This window comes from Peromyscus leucopus, chromosome 1 (assembly GCF_004664715.2).
Source record: "Peromyscus leucopus breed LL Stock chromosome 1, UCI_PerLeu_2.1, whole genome shotgun sequence".
In the NCBI taxonomy this organism is placed as follows: domain Eukaryota; kingdom Metazoa; phylum Chordata; class Mammalia; order Rodentia; family Cricetidae; genus Peromyscus; species Peromyscus leucopus.
In genome coordinates this window covers 160,029,161-160,048,993 of record NC_051063.1, presented here as the reverse complement: position 1 = coordinate 160,048,993, position 19,833 = coordinate 160,029,161, and the positions used below count along the sequence as shown (strand labels likewise).

Sequence of the window (19,833 nt, the reverse complement as noted above, 5' to 3'; positions counted from 1 at the left end):
CACACTCACACATATACCCACACTCCTCTCACACAACACTCATATACTCTCTCTCACACACAAACATTCACACACCTCTGCCATCACCTAACTGTTTAGAGATGAGGTGTGTTCCTAAAGAAATACTGACCACAGAGCAAGCAGGAAACAACAGTGGGATTGTAACAGATGAGGCTGTGATGTGGTACTTCTCAGAGGGAAAACTTCTGAAGGGGGCTAAACAAGAAACCACTCTCAACCCAAGAAGTACAGCATACCATGCTTCGGCTCACCAACCACACTATTTATAGTCCTCCTTCATTCTCACTCAAAACCGGGAACAGAAGAAGAGCAAGCTGACCTGACTCACCTGTTGGTGATGTACCAGAGAGCTGCCAACAGTCCCGACAGCCAGGTGCCACTGAGGAGCCAGCTGGTTATATAAAGGGCTGTGACGTAGACTGCTTGGAGCCCGAAAAGAGTGTAGATATAAAAATAAACAGGTTCTAGATATTTCTGTAAAAGGTAACAATAAGAACTGTTCATCAGGGCCTGGGATGCAACTCAGTGGTAGCTCATTTGCCTAGTGTCTCAGTTACTGTTCTCTTGCTGAGAAGAGACATGGTGACCATGGCAACATACAGAAGAGTTTATTGGGGGCAGTTTCGGAGGGCGAGTCCATGACCACCATGGTGGGAGCATGGTGGCAGACAGGCAGACTGGAGCAGTACCTGAGAGCTTACATCTTGATCCACAGGAAGGAGGTAAAGAGAGAGCTAACTGGGAAAGGTGTCGGCTTTGAACCCCTCCCCATCCAACACACACCCACTCCAACAAGGCCACACCTCCTAATCCTTCCCAAACAGTTCCACCAAGTGGGGGACCAAGCACTCAAATAAATGAGCCTATGAGGGCCATGATCCCTTAAATACCACACTGGGGTGTGCCAGCCCTTGGTTCATTCCCCAAACTATGAACGTTTACCATAGAAGTCCTAAGCTTCCTTACTGGCATTTAAAAATATGTCCAGAGAGGGGCCGGTGGAGCTGGCCCAGTGATGAAGAGTGCATACCTCTTGTAGAGGACCCAAGTTCAGTTCCCAGCACCCACATTGGGCAGCTCACAGCTGCCTGTAGCTCCAGTCCCTGGAGATTCTAAAGCCTCTGGTCTCTGTATGTACCTGTACTCACATGTACAAACCTCTACCCAGACACACAGAGCCCACAAATCCAAAACAAAAGAAATCCTCGAAGACATATGTCCACAGAAAGGTAACGCTGAAAAGCTCGCAGCAGAGCCTGCAGCAGGGTCACCACCACCTGCCACGAGCCAAGAGGCTGTCTTTCTTCAAACTATCAAGAGAAGATGCAAGGGAGGCTTCCAGACAAACCAACACCAAACTCTGTCTCACTCTGCCTCATTCACGGGGAAGTGGCCATTGTGATCTGATAATTTCATGTGTTTTTTTAAATCATAAAGATAAGTCACAGAGCAGGGTGGTGGTGGCGCATGCTTTTAATCACAGCACTTGGGAGGCAGAGGCAGGTGGATCTCTGTGAGTTCGAGGCCAGCCTGGTCTACAGAGAGAGATCCAGGACAGCCAGGACTACACAGAGAAACCCCTCTCCCCAAAAAAGTTAAGTCATAGAGAAACAGGTTAGTCAGGAATGGTTATACATTTTCAAATGAAACTATTTCTGAAGCTTCTAGACTGCATGCATATTATGAGATAAGCCAGGAAGCATCTACTTGTAAAAATAACAGTATTTTACAGGATTAAAAAAACAAAGCAAAACCAGCTGAAATCAGAAGCTGAGTGAGACTTCCACTCTGACCAGCGGAGGTGAGGACCTTCACCAGACACCAAGAACACAATGAAGAGAACGCTCGCTCCGTACCTGTATAGGGAGGACTCTATACACAACACTGAGGAAAACTTCTTGGTAAATATTCATTCGTTGGAGGAGGTTAATTGTCCTCATGGATTCCGTTTTATTGTCATAGATGAGGCCACGAAAACCTAAGGATATTTGGGAAAAAAAAAAAAATCAGAGAAAAAATGACCACCATACTTCTCCTTCATTCACCACGAAGCCTTGACTCTTCAGTATTACACTGAGAATGTGGTAAAACAAGTGACCTCAGAGTAAACTGCAGAGCCATAGTGACAGACAGCACGACAGGGAGACAAAAAACGGACAAGCAGAACAACGGGAAAGAACAAAGGACCCACAATAAACCCATGTAATATGGCAACCTAACATCTGACAAAAACATCAGAAACACGTGTGAGAAAAAAAAAAGGTGGCCGGCGGTGGTGGCACACGCCTTTAATCCCAGTACTCGGGAGGCAGAGGCAGGCGGATCTCTGAGTCTACACAGTGAATTCCCCGACAGCCAGGAGTATACGGAGAAACCTGTCTCAAAAAACAAAAACAAAATAAAAAAACAGCTCAAACCTGAAATGACACCTGCTAGAGGAAACCATGTCACAATATAGGTACACGTAAGAATTTCTGAGCAGAACCCCGACAGTATGGCCCCCAAACTCACAAATGTGATGGCATGAGTTTAAAAAGTTTGTGCACAGCAAAGGAAGCACATCACAGAGCAGACACGAAAGACTACAGAATGGGGAAAAAACTTCACCAGCTGCACCTCAGACAGATGATGAATAGCTAGAATATATAAAGAACTACAGAAATTGAACACCATAAAAACAAAACTGCTAACCAATAAATGGGTTTATAAACTGTCAAACAAAATTTTCAAAAGGAAGAACACAAATAGTTGACAAATCTTTTAAAAAATGCTCAGCATCCTTAACCATTAGGGAAATGCATATTAAAATGACTTGGAGATTCCACTTCATGAAAGTCAGACTGGCCATCGTCAAGAAAACAAAAGACAGGAAATTCTGGAGAGGACTTGTGGAGAAGAGGAACCCTCCTCCACAGCTGGTGGGCGTGTCAACTGGGGCAGCCAGTGTGGAAACCAGTGTGGAGGCTTTTCAGACAATGAGAACCGGCCATTAAAAACCAGAGCTCCTCCCACCCATGCCACGCACACGCCCTGAGAAGCTAATGTTTGCTGGGGCAGGCGGATTGATTTCCGTCAATGGTAGAACCCTGTGAAGTTGCCCGTGCTCCAGTAAACACCACCCACAAATGATTATGCAGGCAGCAAAGCAAACCTAAAAAGACGTGAAAGCACATAAAGGAAACTAGTTGGGAAGAAAACAAGGTTTAGCGGAGGCAGGGGGATGAGAGTGGATAACGAGGGAGATAAAAATGACCAAAATGCATTATCTACACATATGACATTTGACAAAGAATATTAAAAGCTAATTTCTTCCTCAAAAGTGCTCATCACAGGATTGCTCATCCGGTGTCAGCCCGCCAACAGCGTTCGTTGTTTTTGCCGTGTAGCAGGAGCACACAGACTGGGATTTGCAGCAACACAGATCCCCGACGTCACGCCCACCGACGGCTCCCGGGAGAGGGAGCGCTATCGCACACGAGGAAACAGGCACTCCTACGAAGATGCTGCTGTCACAGGTTATTGTGAGGAGCTGCTGGTTTGGAGACCCCTGACCCGGGCTTAAGTCAGCAGTAGGGGGACAAAGACCCAGCACCACGATGCCAAACTTGCCCTCAGCATCCTGAGAGGTTACTTAAATTTTGAGGGACCCTGACTCTTGCCAAATCAGGATGTAAGGCTTTGATGCTGAAAATAGTTTCAGAATTAGCCAGTATGATGAAGGCAGAGTTGGAGATTAGAGCTGTTAAGCTAAACTCTCAAGAAGAGAGGGCCAGCACATCCAAGACACAGATTCGGGCTACTGGAAGAGCATGCTCACTGCATCTCGTGCCCCACGGCGACTATGTGGAAGGGGTTGGAAGCTGTGGGAATTTCATTGCTCAGTGTCTCTCGAGACATCACCAGCCTCCTTTGCCTCTGTTTCCCTCCTTGAAAGCTGAGAAGACAGGTTGGCTCCAGAGGTACCATGAATGGGATTACAGTCTGATAAAATAAAACCAGGAGCTATAGGAGCTGGAGAGATGGCTCAGCAGTTAAGAGCCCTGGTGTCTTCTAGAGGACCCCAGTTTGATTTCTAGAACTCACACGGCAGCTCACAACTGTCTCTAACTCCAGTCCTGGGAGCCTGGCACTCTCTTCTGACCTCCACAGGCACCAGGAACACACATGGTACACAAAACATTCATACATTTGGAATTATGAGCCAGGTGTGTTGGCACACACCTTTATCCCAGCACCGGAGGAGGCAGAATCAGGTGGATTTCTGAGTTTGAGGCCAGCCTGGTCTAAAGAGTGAGGACAGCTTCAAAAAACAAAACAAAACAAAACAAAAAACAAATGCAGGCATTGGTGTCTGTCTGTTTCTGTCACACACACACACACACACACACACACACACACACGCACACGCACATGCACACGCACACGCACACGCACACACCCAACGCATCAGCGCAGAGCAGGCAACAGCGCCCAGACTGTAGCAGTTATAATTACCTTGCAGGAGGGTCGGCGCCTGCAGCATCTGCTTGTAGTATGAATAGTACAGTCCACATTCCGTCCTGAATGAGATTTCTCGCTCTACTTCCTGAAACAAAGTGAGAATGAACTACTGGGTTTACTTGACCTAGTTTTGTTGAAACACCCACCGTTGCTATAGAAACAAGACGCAGAACTACAGAATTTAGGAAAGAAAAGATAACCCTGCAAACACCGAAGTCTTGACACAGGGAGGCATGGACGCAAGTGCCTGCAATCCCAGCAGCAGGAGGCTGAGACAGGGGGATCATGTCTGGTCAGACTATACGGAGAGATCCTGCCTCAAAACAACCAAATGAAGGCTGAGGGTGCTGACGCTGGACGATGGGCTGGATGCCCAGGGGTGCCCATTATTCTCTCTACTTTTGTAAGTGTGATTTTGTAAGAAACCATTTTTAAAACCTCATGGAACTTGTTCCATTTAAGTGGGTATATTGAAGTTCATGGTTTCACACACATTACAACTACAAAAACAATAATAACAAAACAAACAAAAAACTCTCAAAACTCACCACTAGACCCAAGTACGATTAAATCTCAAGAGTGCTGGAGAGACGACTCAGTGGTGAAGACATTCCATATGCATTTTTCTAAAGTATAAGTGATTTGAAAAGCTTCAGTCTATTCCATTACAGACTCCTTTATTCAGTGCTCTAAAAGCCAGGGCCTAGAGCTGAGCTCACACTGTGTAAAAAGTGGGATTGTGCACATCACCACATCCTCAGGTAGCCAGGGGAGGTCATAAACACTCACACTGCTTGCTACAAATCCTCACTCCAGCACATCTTTGCTCATCCCTACCTGCCATGATTTTTCCAAAGAGTAATAAACATTTATTAAAAGAACCACTTATGGGCTGGAGAGATGGCTCAGTGGTGGAGAGTATTGGTTGCTCTTGCAGAGGACCTGGGTTCAATTCCCAGCAGCCACATGGCAGCTCACAATCATCTGTAACTCCAGTTCCAGGGGGATCTGATACCTTCTTCTGGCCTCTGTGGGTACTGCATGCACATGGCACACTTAGAAACATGCAGGCACACAGTCATACACAGAAAATTAAAAAAATAAAAATAAGAATTTTTTTTTAAGATTTATTTATTATGTATACAGTGTTCTGTCTGCATATACACTTGCAGGTCAGAAGAGGGCACCAGATCTCATTACAGATGGTTGTGAGCCACCATGTGGTTGCTGGGAATTGAACTCATGACCTCTGGAAGAACAGCCAGTGCTCTTAACCTCTGAGCCATCTCTCCAGCCCCCAAAAAAATAAAAATAAGAATTTTAAAAAAGGAGAGCCACTTGGGCTATTTATTGTTAGACCTGTAAATTAATGTGTTTCTTCTACCCATCCTTTAAAAATACTATGAATTCGGGCCAGTGAGTGGGCTCAGCAGATAAAGGTGCTTGCTACCAAGCCTGACAACCTGTGTTCCATCCTCATGATCCACTTGGTAGAAATAATACGTATCCTCTGACTTCCACACATGTGCCTTGGCAAATATGTGCTACACAGACACACACAGAGACACATACATACACATACACACAGAGAGAGAAATGCAAAACTTAAAAAAATAGAGTAAAAATATATAAACACTAAGAACCCATTCATGTGCTTATGGAACAATCACTAATGAAATATTAGCATGCACACACACTCATACATGCACATGCATGATTTCAAAGAAATCTTCTAAGAATCTTCTAAGTCAAAATATCCAACTATTAACTCTCGGAAACTATTGGCTGGCATTTACTCCTTCTGGGAACACGGGAGGATAAACTTTATATACTGAACTTCCTGTCACAGAAAATAACCATATCTTGGGGAAGTTGTGCATTAAAGAAGAGAAGGAGAGTGAGGAGGAGGAGGAATAAAGGAGGGAGGAAGGGAGGGGAAGAAGAGCAGGAATGAGGGGGAAGGCTATGAAGGAAGGAAGGAGAAAGGGAGACAGGAAGGAGAAGATGAGGAAGAGGAGTCTGTAGGCAGGCTGGCTCGGGTCTGTAGTTCTAGTACCCGAGGTGGAGACAGGAGGATCACAAGTTGGAAGGCCAGCCTGGGCTACATAGTGAGACTTCATCTCAAAATAAAAGTTTTAAAAGGGCTGGAGGTGTAGGGTGTGGTGCACGCCTTTAATCCCAGCTCTTGGGAGGCAGAGGCAGGTGGATCTCTGCGAGTTCAAGGCCAGCCTGGGCTACATACAGAGTGAGTTCCAAGACAGCCAGGGCTACACAGAGAAACCCTGTCTTGAAAAACAGGACAAACAACAACAAATAGTGCTGTAGATGCAGCCCAGGAGTGCAGAGTAGCCTGGCCTACACATGGGTTCCATCCCTGTAGCGCAAAAGCAAAACAGAACAAAACCACAACTATGAGCCTCGGCGCCCTTGCTGCCCGGAAGGGCCTCTGGGGCCAGCCCCGCCTCCTCTGCTTCCACAGGGGTGCAGCTGAAAGAGGTGACCTTTCTCAATAATGACACCAACCTAGCCACCTTTCATCTTTGGGAACACAAGCTCTATCACTTTTGAGCATATAAAACCAAACTGGTACCCCATGTTTCTGTCCTGTTCAAACTCCCACTCAGATAACCGTGGAGACTGCCTATGGATGATAACTGAGCAAATACTAGCTTTTGTCCATGCAAAAGAATAAAAGGAAAATAAACCCACACGAAGTGTAATTACACTCCTCTTTTTCCCAGCTGCGTTTGAGTGTCCCAGTGCCAGCTACTGCCTTCCACAGAGTACCCTAACTTCAAACCTACAGTTTTGGTGGGGGAGCCAGCTCAGTCATTCACATCTTTGGGCTTCATTTCCTATAGGATTCTAAGAATTAAAAAGAAAGTCTTATAAAGATGGGGGTTATTCAAAGTGTAAGAAGTGGAAAGCTCTTCTACGCCCTTCCCCCTCTTTACTACACCCAGAACAGTAAAAACCAAAGGGGGATCTAATTAGTGAAAAACGCATTCAAACATGATTAATTGGTAATCCTGGCACCAGCTGTCTCAAACCAAATGCTATCCTTTATTAGACAGACACTCACAAGTTTTACATCTGCTTCACGCTAAGAGAACATCTGCTTCACTCAAACACTTTCCCAGTTCTACAGCAATTTATACTCTGGCTGGTGGTCTGCACCAATAAAAATATACATCTGTCGACGTTACCCTCTGCAGAATGCAAAGTGGACAGATACTCCCCATTTTAATTTGCACAGGTCCTGGAGGGGAGAGCAGTGTTTGGTGAAAGAATAAAAACGTGTCTGAAAATAATGACAGAAAGAAGCAGATGGATGAACTGGATACTCTTTTTCGTGTGTGTGTGTGTGTGTGTGTGTGTGTGTGTGTGTGTGTGCATGCGCATGCATGTGAGTGTGTGTGCACACGCACCCACAAGCACAAACCTGCAGAGCCGGCAGAGGGTGTCAGGCGTCTGGATGCTAGAGTTCCAGGCAGTTATGAGCAGACAGTACGGGTGCTGGAAACTGAACTACGGTCCTCTAGGACAGCAGCCAGTGCTCTTGACCTCCAACCCTAGGGAGACCCTGTGCACTGTAGTTTTAGAGATCTGCATCCCTAAAAGCACTGTAGTAGTAGCTTGGATAGTAATTGAAATACTAAAAGGTGAAAACACAGTCCCTGGTCTGTACCCCAGGGGTGTGCGAGCAATGGCTGGCCACGCCCAAAAGGTTATCATGCCCTTTGAGACAAATGACATCCAGTTTGGGAACACATCAAGCTCATTTAAAATATCTCTTATCAGTAACTTGCGTTGATAGACTATTCTCTCCCTACCCCCAATAATTAGGCTGCTGGGAATGGAGATGCCGACGACCCATTAGCTCTCTGAAACGCTGTTACAGAGTTAGGCTAACAAATCATCTCACCAAGAAACCGGAGTTCAAGGGAAGACAGCTGTGCAGAAAGCCCACACTGGGAACCATGCCCTTGGCAAACATATTTACGGCACGTACATGGTTTATTGTCTGGTTAAATTCACATCCATCTGTTAGATGTGAGGATTCCTGCCCCAGAGTTGATTAAAGCTGTGACACGTGACAGCTGACAAGCAGCGTTGGTGAGAAGGTTAAGTCTTGCAAGCTCTACCAGCCCGCACTGGGCCTGCCTGGAAGCCAAGGCAGCTGCAGATTAACCCCGGCTATTCCAGAGACACCCTGATTTGAAGAAGTTTGCAAATCCTGCAGCAGGCGTACTGGCGAAACAGAAGCCCATGGAAACGGACTAGGAAGAAGGCAGGAGAGCCGAACACGCTTGGAGTAGGTGGGAACAAGGGAAGTCTAAGAATCCAGTCCTAGACCCAGAGCAACAAGAAGGAGCAGTGCATGGAGAACAAAGGAAATGCTCGTGGCAGCTCCTAAGTCCAGGGGATCTAACCCAGCCCTCTGACTTCCACTGTTACCAGGTACACACGTGGCTCACACACTCACACACTCACACACACACACACACACACACACACACACACGTAAAACACTTACACGAGTAAAATAAATACAAAAAAATTTTTTTTAAGTAGCTGGGTGTGGGTGTGGTGGTGTACACCTTTAATCTCAGTACTTGGCTGAGGCAGGGGGATCTCTATGAGTTCCTGGTTTGCATAGTGAGTTCCAGGCTACATATAGGTATATATAGTTTAACTGTGTCTAAAAAAAAAAAAAAAGACAATGTGGTGGGGTGGTATCTGAGCAGAGATCTGGAGGTAACTGGGCCAGTGGATACCTGAGGGAAGGATCCACCAATCACACAGAACCACACACAAGAACCAGAGGTAGGCAGGAAGGCAAGGCGGCCCGAGTGCAGATGAGGGCACAGGAAGTGGGTGCTCCTCTTCTGCTCCCCTAGGTGACACAGATTCACTCTGGGCCTGTACTTGAAAGCTAGGAAGAATGAAGTGTGCAGAAGAGAGTTAGGAGTTTGTTTTTATACTCACTAGGCAGGCCAGGCTGGCGGGCACTGACTGATCTTTGTGCTTCTGCCTCATGCTAGGATTATAGACACGCACCACCATGCTCGGACACACACACCCCCTTCCTTATATAGTACGTATACTTTATATAGTTACATGTGAGTGTAGGCTACGTTTGTGCAGGTGTCCACAGAAGGCAGAAGAAGGTGTCAGATCCCAAGGAGCTGGAGTTACAATAACTACTTTTTCTTTTTTCTTTTTTTGGTTTTTCGAGACAGGGTTTCTCTGCGTAGCTTTGCGCCTTTCCTTTCACTCTGTAGCCCAGGCTGGCCTCGAACTCACAGAGATCCGCCTGGCTCTGCCTCCCGAGTGCTGGGATTAAAGGCGTGCACCACCACTGCCCGGCTAATAACTACTTTTAACCACTGAGGCACCCCTCCAGCCCCTAGAGGTTTATATTTTAAAAGGCTTTTTAAAAAAACAAAAAACAAAAAAACTGCAGAGTTCAGAGTGGTCCACCTGGACCACTGGGTGAAATAAGCCAGCCTCAGAAAGATCAACAGTGCAAACATTCCCTCACGTGCAGGATCTATACATACAGCATACACATGTGGGACAGGAAAGGGTAGCTATGTGGAGTGGAGGGAGGGGATTGGAGGGAAGGGGAGCAAGACAGAGCTGGGGCAAATGAAGAGTCCTGGCAGGTGAATGGAGCCGAGCGCAATGAAGGCATGTCTGACATCTCACAACGAAAGCCACTGTTTATACTCAGTTTAAAAAATAAAGCAGCAAAGCTGGGCTTGCCTTAGGGGCTGTGGCGGTGACAGGCAGAGAAAAGGCACAGTCTCCTTCTGGACATCGCACGTGTGTAGGACTGAGATTTGCTGAGCGACTTCAAGTGGGATCTGGACGAACAAGATCTTTCAAAGCCTTCTGGTCTATGCCAGCCAGACATGAAGTTGTGAGCCGCAGATGTGAAAAACGCCGAGGCGGCTCCAAGCTGCCAGGGCTTTGGCCTGCTGCATCTGAAATGCCCACTGGACACCAGAAGAAGGTGGTCAACTAAGGGGCTGATGCACACACAGGTCTGGATTTCAGGGGAATACCTGAGTGAGGTCCTCACTGGGAGCCACCAGCATGCAGATCTAAGAAATGAGGGTGGAAGGAAGATACCTGGGGTTTCAGCCAATGAGAGGTCAGAGGCCAAGGAGCAGCATTAGAAGCCCCTCGGGCTCAGCGGCAGAGGCAGGAGCCAACCCCAAAGAAGTATGTCCTGGAAGTCCAAGTCCAAGCAAGGCTGAGTGACTATCACCGGGTTTAGCATCCTGGAGGTCACTGGTCCTTTTACTAAGCACCTTTTTAGAGAAGGACTGCGTACTCAAGCCCAGTTGGAAAGGGTTCCAGAAAGAACCATGAGAGAAGAACAGGGACTATAGTAGCTCAAAAGGAAGAGGGCACAGCGGCCGCGTCCCCCAGATGGGAGCAAAGGTGAAAACATCAACGGCAGAGCGCCTGCGTCAGCAGAGCGAGGCGCAGAGAAGCCAAAGGCACAGCTGTGGGCACGAGAACCAGTCAGGTACGGTGTGAAGGCTTGTCCGCAAGTCCCAGGCGGGGTGAGGCCTGAAGAAGGCCGCCTTGTGAAGATGTGAGCTAGGAGTGGGGCCTGGTAGTCCACCCCTGTGATCTCAGAGCTGCAGAGGCCGCGTGTCCAAAACGCAGTGCGCCCAGTATGCATGCAGTCATCTGTGCACAAGCACAGGGCTGCACAAAGTCAAGATGCCCAGCGTTCGGGGGCCTAGGTGGAGTCAGTCGCCCTTTTCAGCTCTCACACAAAGACGAACAGAGGATGAAGAGAACAGGGTCAGTGCAGCAAAGACCTCAGCTCTGATGTCAGCTGGACAGGGTTCCCACTCCAGCTGCAGCATGGAGAAACAGTGACATCACTCAATCCTTTTGAACCTCAACTTACCTTTCATAAAACAGAATATACTCTATGAGGAGGAGGGCTTCAGGACTTCAGGTTTAATCTATATGTCGTGTGTGTGTGTGTTCGCGCGCATAAACATGTTTCCTCCAGGAGTTCAGCACTGGCTAGTTCTGTGTTCTCAGGCACTGCACAGATGCTAAGAAACACAAGGAAAACCAGCTGCAGCTCTGTGGGCACTGCAATGGCTTTGTAGACTGTTCTAGAACGATTTGAAACCACCGGAGCATTTGGTTCTGCAGCGGCTTTGTAGACTGTTCTAGAACAGTTTGAAACCACCGGAGCATTTGGTTCTGCAGTGGCTTTGTAGACTGTTCTAGAACGGTTTGAAACCACCGGAGCATTTGGTTCTGCAGCGGCTCTGTAGACTGTTCTAGAACGGTTTGAAACCACTGGAGTATTTGGTTCTGCAGCGGCTCTGTAGACTGTTCTAGAACGGTTTGAAACTACCAGAGCATTTGGTTCTGTAGCGGCTCTGTAGACTGTTCTAGAACGGTGTGAAACCACTGGAGTATTTGGTTCTGTAGCGGCTTTGTAGACTGTTCTAGAACGGTTTGAAGAGTTTGGGTGGCTACAGCTACGGCTCAAGAATGAAGCACCTGTCTAGACTCCACCAGCGAGGGCCTGGGGTTCAGCTCAGAAGGAGGGGCTCAGCTCAGAAGGAGGGGTTCAGCTCAGAAGGAGGGGCTCAGCTCAGAAGGAGGGGTTCAGCTCAGAAGGAGGGGCTCAGCTCAGAAGGAGGGGCTCAGCTCAGAAGGAGGGACACAGCTCAGAAGGAGGGGCTCAGCTCAGAAGGAGGGACACAGCTCAGAAGGAGGGGCTCAGCTCAGAAGGAGGGGCTCAGCTCAGAAGGAGGGGTACAGCTCAGAAGGAGGGGCTCAGCTCAGAAGGAGGGGCTCAGTTCAGGAGGGGTTCAGCTCAGGAGGTCATTTACCTAATGGGCAGAGTGCTTACTTGCATCCCTAGTGCAGGGAACATTTCTCACTTGAAAAAAAAATCACTAGTGCCTGCTATTTTTAGGGAAAAGAATGGCAAATTATGCTCTATTAAAATTACAGAAATTGTTTTCTAGGGCCACATTTGGCCATTCCTATCTTCCGAGAATTAAATCCACTTTTTTCTAAGACCTCAGATTTGCATGGGCATGCTACCTGTGACGCCATGACCTGCTTTTGGTTTTTAGTTTCTGGACTTCTACTTCATTTCTTCCATCTTTGTGCTTTGGTGGACAAGACCACACGAAGAGCTTTCATTTTATTTTTTCTTTTCTTCTCTCTCTCTCTCTCTCTCTCTCTCTCTCTCTCTCTCTCTCTCTCTCTCTCTCTCTCTCTTAAAAAAGATTTATTTATTTACTATACATAGTATTCTGTCTGCATGTGTCCTTGCAGGCCAGAAGAGGGCACCAGATCTCATTACAGGTGGTTGTGAGCCACTATGTGGTTGCTGGGAATTGAACTCAGGACCTCTGGAAGAGCAGTCGGTGCTCTTAACCACTGAGCCATCTCTCCAGCCCCGGTAGCTTTCATTTCACCAAATGTTTTCTGTTTAGTGACCTACTACTTAGCTGTATCCCTCCTTTTGCCCAATTGTTTACCCTGCAATTCCACGAAGGAATATTCCATTCATTTCTGGGTACTTCTTTCCTGTTCTATATTATACTATTTAAAACAACAAAACTCCGCACACTGCTTTGAAATACATCTCTGCTTCCTGGATTTCATTTCTAATTTCTAAACATTCCACATTCCTTCCCTTGTGCTCCAAGAATTGTTTAAGAACTACTTTCAGGTACCTGTCTGCAATGTAGAAGACCCTGGCTTCAATCCTCAGGGGTATAATAAAGTGAAGAGAGAATGGAGGAGGGGAAGGAGGGTGAGGAGGGGGTGACACTCATTACAAGCAGCAAGGGGTTTTGTTTTTAGCTAGCTTGAGTTTTTATTTAAAGGAATGAATGTATCAAAGAGGAAACTGTCACACTATCCTGAGGCAGGAGCCTGAGTGTTTTTACTGAGAGAATAAAGTCTTTCTACGTTCTCTGTCAAAAACAAAACAAAACAAACTCTGGGAAGCCAGAGAGATGGCTCAGCCATCCTGAACACTTTCTGCTCTGGTAGCAGACCCAGGTTCAGTTCCCAGCACCCACATTAGCAGGCTCACAATTGCCTGGCTTTACAGTTCCAGGGCATCCAATGCCTTTTTCTGGCTCTGGGGACATAGCACCTGTGTGCCTGCATATTCACACACCTATATGAGTAACTTAAAAATAAAAGTGTGGAAATCAGATATAGTAGTGCACACCTGTGAGTTTGAGGCCGGCCTGGTCTACAATATGAATTCCAGGCCAGCCAGGAGTAGTGAGACCCTGTTTCAATTAAAAAAAAAAAAAATTGGATATATTCGATATACTTGTGTTCATGCATCTTATGTCCTGCTTTTGGGAATGCTTCTTTGATTTACTCCCCCCCCCCCCCCCGTGTGTGTGTGTGTGTGTGTGTGTGTGTGTGTGTGTGTGTGTGTCCTGCTTTTAACTGGGGAGGTTTACAGGGTGACTTTCTTAACTACAACACAGGACAACTTGTTTACGTCTCTGTGTACTGTCTACTGATGTTCTGCAGTGAGTAACCGTGATGGTGTGTTGTGTAAACTTCTCCTGAGCTTTTGGGTAGTTTTCTTTCATAAACACACCTATAGGGCTGTGTATTTTGAGACAGAATCACTATGGAGCCCAGGCTGGTCTTGAACCCAGGTCTCTCCATTCTCCTATTTCCACTTCTTAAGCAGTAGGATTACAGGGATGTATTACAAAACTCAGATCTATTTATTGATTTATCTCAGGGTGACTTCAAAATCTCTACGTAGTTGAAGATGTCCTTGAACTTCTGATCATCTCGCTTCCAGCACCCAGTGCTGAGGTCACAGGTGTGCACAGTTTACATGATGCTGGAGATAAGCCAGGGCTTCCTGCATGCTATGGAAGCACTCTACTGAGACCCATTCCCAGTCCAGCTTATCAGACTGGAACAGACACTTATTTATAGATATATTTTGCTTCTAGCTATATAAAAGAAAGTCTAAGATGTCTCCAGTACCTTTTTCTCATTTTTCTTTTCATGTGCCATGTTACTACTATCATATCATTACTTAGTCATTATGTTACACAATCAATCACTACTTCATTACACATGTCAGCCTGTGCTGCTTACATCCAATACACTTTGTGCTGTAGTGTTATGTAGCCTTGGTCCTACAGTAAATAAATACAAGTTCCATTGATAGCATTTATGACATTTTTTTCTTCTATTTCACACACACACACACACACACACACACACACACACACACACACTTTTTTTTTTTTCTTTTTAGATGAAGTCTAGCTATATAGCTTTGGCTGGCTTGGAACTCACTCCATAGACCAGACTGGACTCTATTTGCCGGATTCTGCCTCCCAAGTACTGGGATTAAAGCTGTACACTGCCGTGCCCCACTTCTGTCTAAAGGCTGGGTTAAGTATTTCCACTTTCAGTTTCTTTAGGAACTTGAAAATCATTTCCCACTATAAGAAGAGTTGGTATAGTGCCTGTGGTGGTTTGAATAAGAATGCCAGCATAGGGCTGGAGAGATGGCTCAGAGGTTAAGAGCACTGGCTGCTCTTCCAGAGGTCCTGAGTTCAATTCCCAGCAACCACATAGTGGCTCACAACCATCTGTAATAAGATCTGGTGCCCTCTTCTGGCCTATAGGCATATGTGCAGACAGAACATTGTATACATAATTAATAAATAAATCTTTAAAAAAAAAAAGAAACATGTAAGAGAAGAAATGCTAAAGTTGCTGATCTATAAAAGATTAATTTAAGAGTATTCTTTTGTTTGAAACCTGGGGCTTATGCAGGGACGCTTGGCTCAGTCTGGGAGGAGGGGACTGGACCAGGCTGGACTGAGTCTACCAGGTTGATCTCAGTTCTCGGGGGAGGCTTTGCCCTGGAGGAGGTGGGAATGGGGGTGGGAAGGGGGGAAGGAGAAGGGGGTTGGAGGGGGGAGAACAGGGGAATCCGTGGCTGATATGTAGAACTGAATGGTATTGTAAAATAAAATAAAAGAGGGGAAAAAAGAATGCCAGCATAAGCTCATATATTTGAATGCTTAATCACCAGGGACTGGCATTACTTGAAAGGATTAGAAGGATTAGGAGGTGTGGACTCACTGGAGTGTGGCCTTATTGGAGAAGGTGTGTCACTAGGGGTGGGCACTAGGGTTCAAAAGCCCATGACAGGCTCAGGCTCTCTCTTTCTTGGCCTTCAGATCAGGATATGGCTCTCTGCTACTGTTCTAGAGCCATGTGCGCTTCCATGCTCTCTCTCATGGTGATAATGGACTAAACCTCTAAACTGTAAGTAATCCCCCAGTTAAATGTTTTCTCTTTAAAAAGTTGCCTTGGTTATGGCGTCTTCTCACAGAACAGTGAGGAGAACAGTGACTAAGACAATGCCTTTAATACGATGAAATAAGTTAACATGTAAATCACTTAGAATATTCTATAAGCATCATTCAAAATTTAAAAAAATTTGTGACAGGCTAATATGCAAATCACTATTGTAGGCCTAGATTAGCTCTAACTTGTGATTCTCCTGCCTCAGCCTCTTGAGTGTTGGCATTACAGGTATGTACCACCACACTCGATTCCATTCATGGTCCCTGAGTTTCACATGTGATCATGGAAACCCACGACTCTCCTCTCAGGTCATGTGATCTGTAATGTCCACTGGCTCCTTTATTAAGTCCTGCAATCCATCTCCCTACTCTTCTCATTCTGAAACCGAGGGGCTGTGTATGCTATGAAATCACTCTACCACTTAGCTGTATCCCCAGTGCTAAGTCTTACAATGCCATACTGTTCTACACTTTTTATTCTTCTGTACACACCTCACATGCACAGAGTTCAGTGCGCAACTTTGTAGAATTGGCTCTTTCCCCCTCTTTACATGGATTCCAGGAATCGAACTCAGATCATCAGGCTTATGTCCAAAGTGCTTCTACACATGAGGCCATCTCAGTGGCTCAGAATTAGTGTATGCGCGCGCACACACACACACACACACACACACACACACACACACACACACACACACACACACACACACGGTCTCATGGATCCCAGGCTGGCTTCAAACCCATTATGTAGCCCAGGATGACCCTGAACCTCTGATTTTCTTGCCTCTTCCTCTCAATTGCTGGGATCACAGGTTTGCTCTGCCATATCATGTTTTCATAGTGTTACTTCAGGCTAATGGTTTTGCTGGGTTAACATTCCCTGGGACCAACTATGTCCTTTCAATTTGTATACCCAAATTTCTCTTTATCCTTGAATTTTCGGGTGACAAGTTTCTGTTACCCCTCCCCTCCTCTTTGTTGGGACACCAGTGCTGCGTGTTTGCTTTGTTCTCCCTGGCCGCCTCTTCCCCCACAACACATGACAAATTTCACTCCACTGCTTCCATTTCCACGCCTGTCCAACTCTTCCTCTGTGCTTCCCACAGACGAACCTGCAGGCTGCGGAACCCTGTTTGGTCCTACTTTCTTTTCTAAATTCTGTCGACTCTTGTTTCCTTTCCCTTTGTGGCCTTCCTCTATCTCTTTTTAAAAAGCACAGACTGGGGGTAGAGAGACGGCTCAGTGTAGGGTTTCTACAAGAGACACCATGACCATGGCAACTCTTATAAAGGAAAACATTTAACTGGGGCTGGCTTACAGTTTCAGAGGTTTAGTTCATTATCGTCATGGCGGGGAACATGGCAGCATGCAGGCAGACACAGTACTGGAGAAGACGCTGAGAGTTCTACATCTTGAATCACAGATAGCAGAAGCAACTTGTACCACACTGGGTATAGCTTGAGCAAAGACCTCAAAGCCCGCCCCCACAGTGACACACTTCCTCCAACAAGGCCACACCCACTTAACAAGGCCACACCTCCTAACAGTGCCATTCCCTATGGGCCTTTGGGAGCCATTTTCTTTCAAACTACCACAGTGAGTAGGAGCACTTGCAGAGGATCTGTGCCCAGGTGGAGGTACACATCCACTGGACAGTTCCAGGCGATCTGATGCTCTCTTCTGGTACATAGACAGACCTGCAGGCAAGCACTCATATTCATAAACATAAATTAAATTTTAAAAAGTCTATCTTCCAAACTGGCAAATACTCTTTATTTTGGGGACACGGTCTCACTGTGTAGTTGAAGCTGGCCTTAAACTCAATCCTCCTGCCTTAGCCTGTTTAGTGATGGGGTTTCAGGCCTCACCACTGTGCCTGGCTATTTGTGATCTATGCGGTCTCTATCTTCAAGCCCTTGCTATAAAGTTTTGCTGGTTTCTTCTCCTCCTTTCTCTTATTGTATCATTTCACAATCTTCTGCTGGCTCCTTCTGGGTAATTAATCATTGTGAATATAACTGACAAGTTCTTCCTTGGTCAGTTATTTCGGCAAAGGCTCTGGTGGAAAGAGGCGAGGGGCACACACACCAGCAAAGTCGCTTTAGGAGAGAGGCTGCTTTTCAACAGTGACTTCTTAGCCTGCCCTGGTGGTGTATGACTCAAATCCCAGCCCTCAGCAAGCAGAGTCAGAAGCAGGGAGAAATCTGAGTTCAAGGTCAGCCAACTCCACATAGCGGATCCCATGCCAGCCAGGGCAACATAGTGAGACCTTAAGAATGATTTCTTTAGTGTCCCCCCCCCCCCCCCCCCCCCCGAGTTTAGTCAACAGTGATTGGCAATGTTAGAGTTGTCCAAATAGCAGCTTCTGTTCTACTAAATCCCACGTCCTACAGAAGCAGTCAAATCCTGTTAGGACTCCCTTCATACTGCCTAGCTCCACTCTTGTTCACAGAGGCACATCTAGGAAAACTGCTTTGTGGCTCCTTGTGCCTGTCCCCAGGGCCCCCATCAGGGCATGGGTGGACATGCCAATACCTCAGGCCTATCTATACTCTGTAACTTCACCGGAGGGCGGAGCTGGAGAGCCCTCGGTCAGGTCAGCACCTTTTACACTCCTCTGGACCTCACTGGTTTTGCCTGCAATTGGGATAAAAGGACTTTGAGACTCAGAAGATACAAAGTCTGGGGCACAGTGTGGTAGAGTATGCTTGGCATGCGCAGCCTTAGATGGGAGGGAGGGAGAGAGGGGAAAGAGAATCCAGCTCTCTTCATTTTCCTTAATTGTTCTGACACAATTTCAAGACGAGTAGAAAGTGACATGTTTTTACTGCCACTTCAAAGTGAGAAGTTAAGTAAGTAATTTTGGAATTTAATGACACAATTAGAAACAATCTAACTCTCCAAAATTGGGGCACATTCAAAGAGTGAAATAAATAAGAGTATACGAGTGTCAAATCTGTGGAATTCTATAAGCATACATCTTTAATCTAATAATGGTACAAGCTTGGTGAAGACGTGTGTCTGTGTAAGAAGTATGTGATGTGACATCAGATATGGCAATTGTACACATGATATTGGGCTTGCTAGGTAAAATACATATGCATGTAGGATGAAAAATGGAAGGGGAAAATATTTTTCTTTGGTGGTGGTGGCAGAAATGAAACCCAGGCATGCACAAACTAGACAGATGCTCTACCACTAAACCACATCTGCACCTTCAGCACCCAAAAGTTCCCCCTTTGTGTTCCGTGTGTGTGTGTGTGTGTGTGTGTGTGTGTGTGTGTGTGTGTGTGTGAGAGAGAGAGAGAGAGAGAGAGAGAGAGAGAGAGAGAGAGAGAGAGAGACTGAAGACAGAACCCTAGGCCTATACTCTACTGCTGAGCTACATCTCTGACCTTTTTTCACTTTGTTTACATTGAGACAGGGTCTTGATAAGTTGCCCATGCTGGCCTTAAACTTACCCTGCAGTCCTCTGCCTCTTGAGCAGTTGACCCAGTCAGCTCTGAAAACGTTTTTGATAAAAGTAATGTGAACTGAAACTGGGTGTGGGAGGCACGTGCCTTTGATCCACCGTTCAGAAGGCAGAGACAAGTGGGTCTCTGTGAGTTCAAGGCTAGTCTGGACTACACCTCCAGGCCAGCCAGGGCTACATAGTGAGACAATCTAAATCACAAAAAGTGTGTGTGTGTATATGTGTGTGTGTATGTGTGTGTGTGTGTGTGTGTGTGTGTGTATTCCTAAATACGGAAGAACAACCTGCTCAGTCTCTATAATGCTATTTGTATGTATATTTTCAGGGCCGATCATTTGGTATTGATAATCAACTGGTGTGCGCTTCCCTATTTATAACAACAATTAATGAAAAAAAGAGGCCATGAATTTAAGCATTTGGGAAGGCTTAAAAGGAAGGGAAGGAGGAAATGATATCATT

The 19,833-nt window shown here is 46.2% G+C and overlaps 1 protein-coding gene across 2 annotated transcripts in view; it reads right to left on the bottom strand.

Moving 5' to 3' along the window:
• Positions 1 to 19,833, bottom strand: part of Dpy19l3 (dpy-19 like C-mannosyltransferase 3) — a 72,035-nt gene that overhangs the window by 39,723 nt on the left and 12,479 nt on the right. For both annotated transcript variants that reach the window (XM_028877759.2, XM_028877760.2), the window contains 3 exons: positions 4,516 to 4,606; positions 1,878 to 1,999; positions 350 to 495 (listed from right to left, as the gene is read on the bottom strand). In XM_028877759.2, coding sequence (XP_028733592.1) covers positions 350 to 495; positions 1,878 to 1,999; positions 4,516 to 4,606 — 359 coding nt within the window. The remainder of the gene's footprint in view (positions 1 to 349; positions 496 to 1,877; positions 2,000 to 4,515; positions 4,607 to 19,833) is intronic.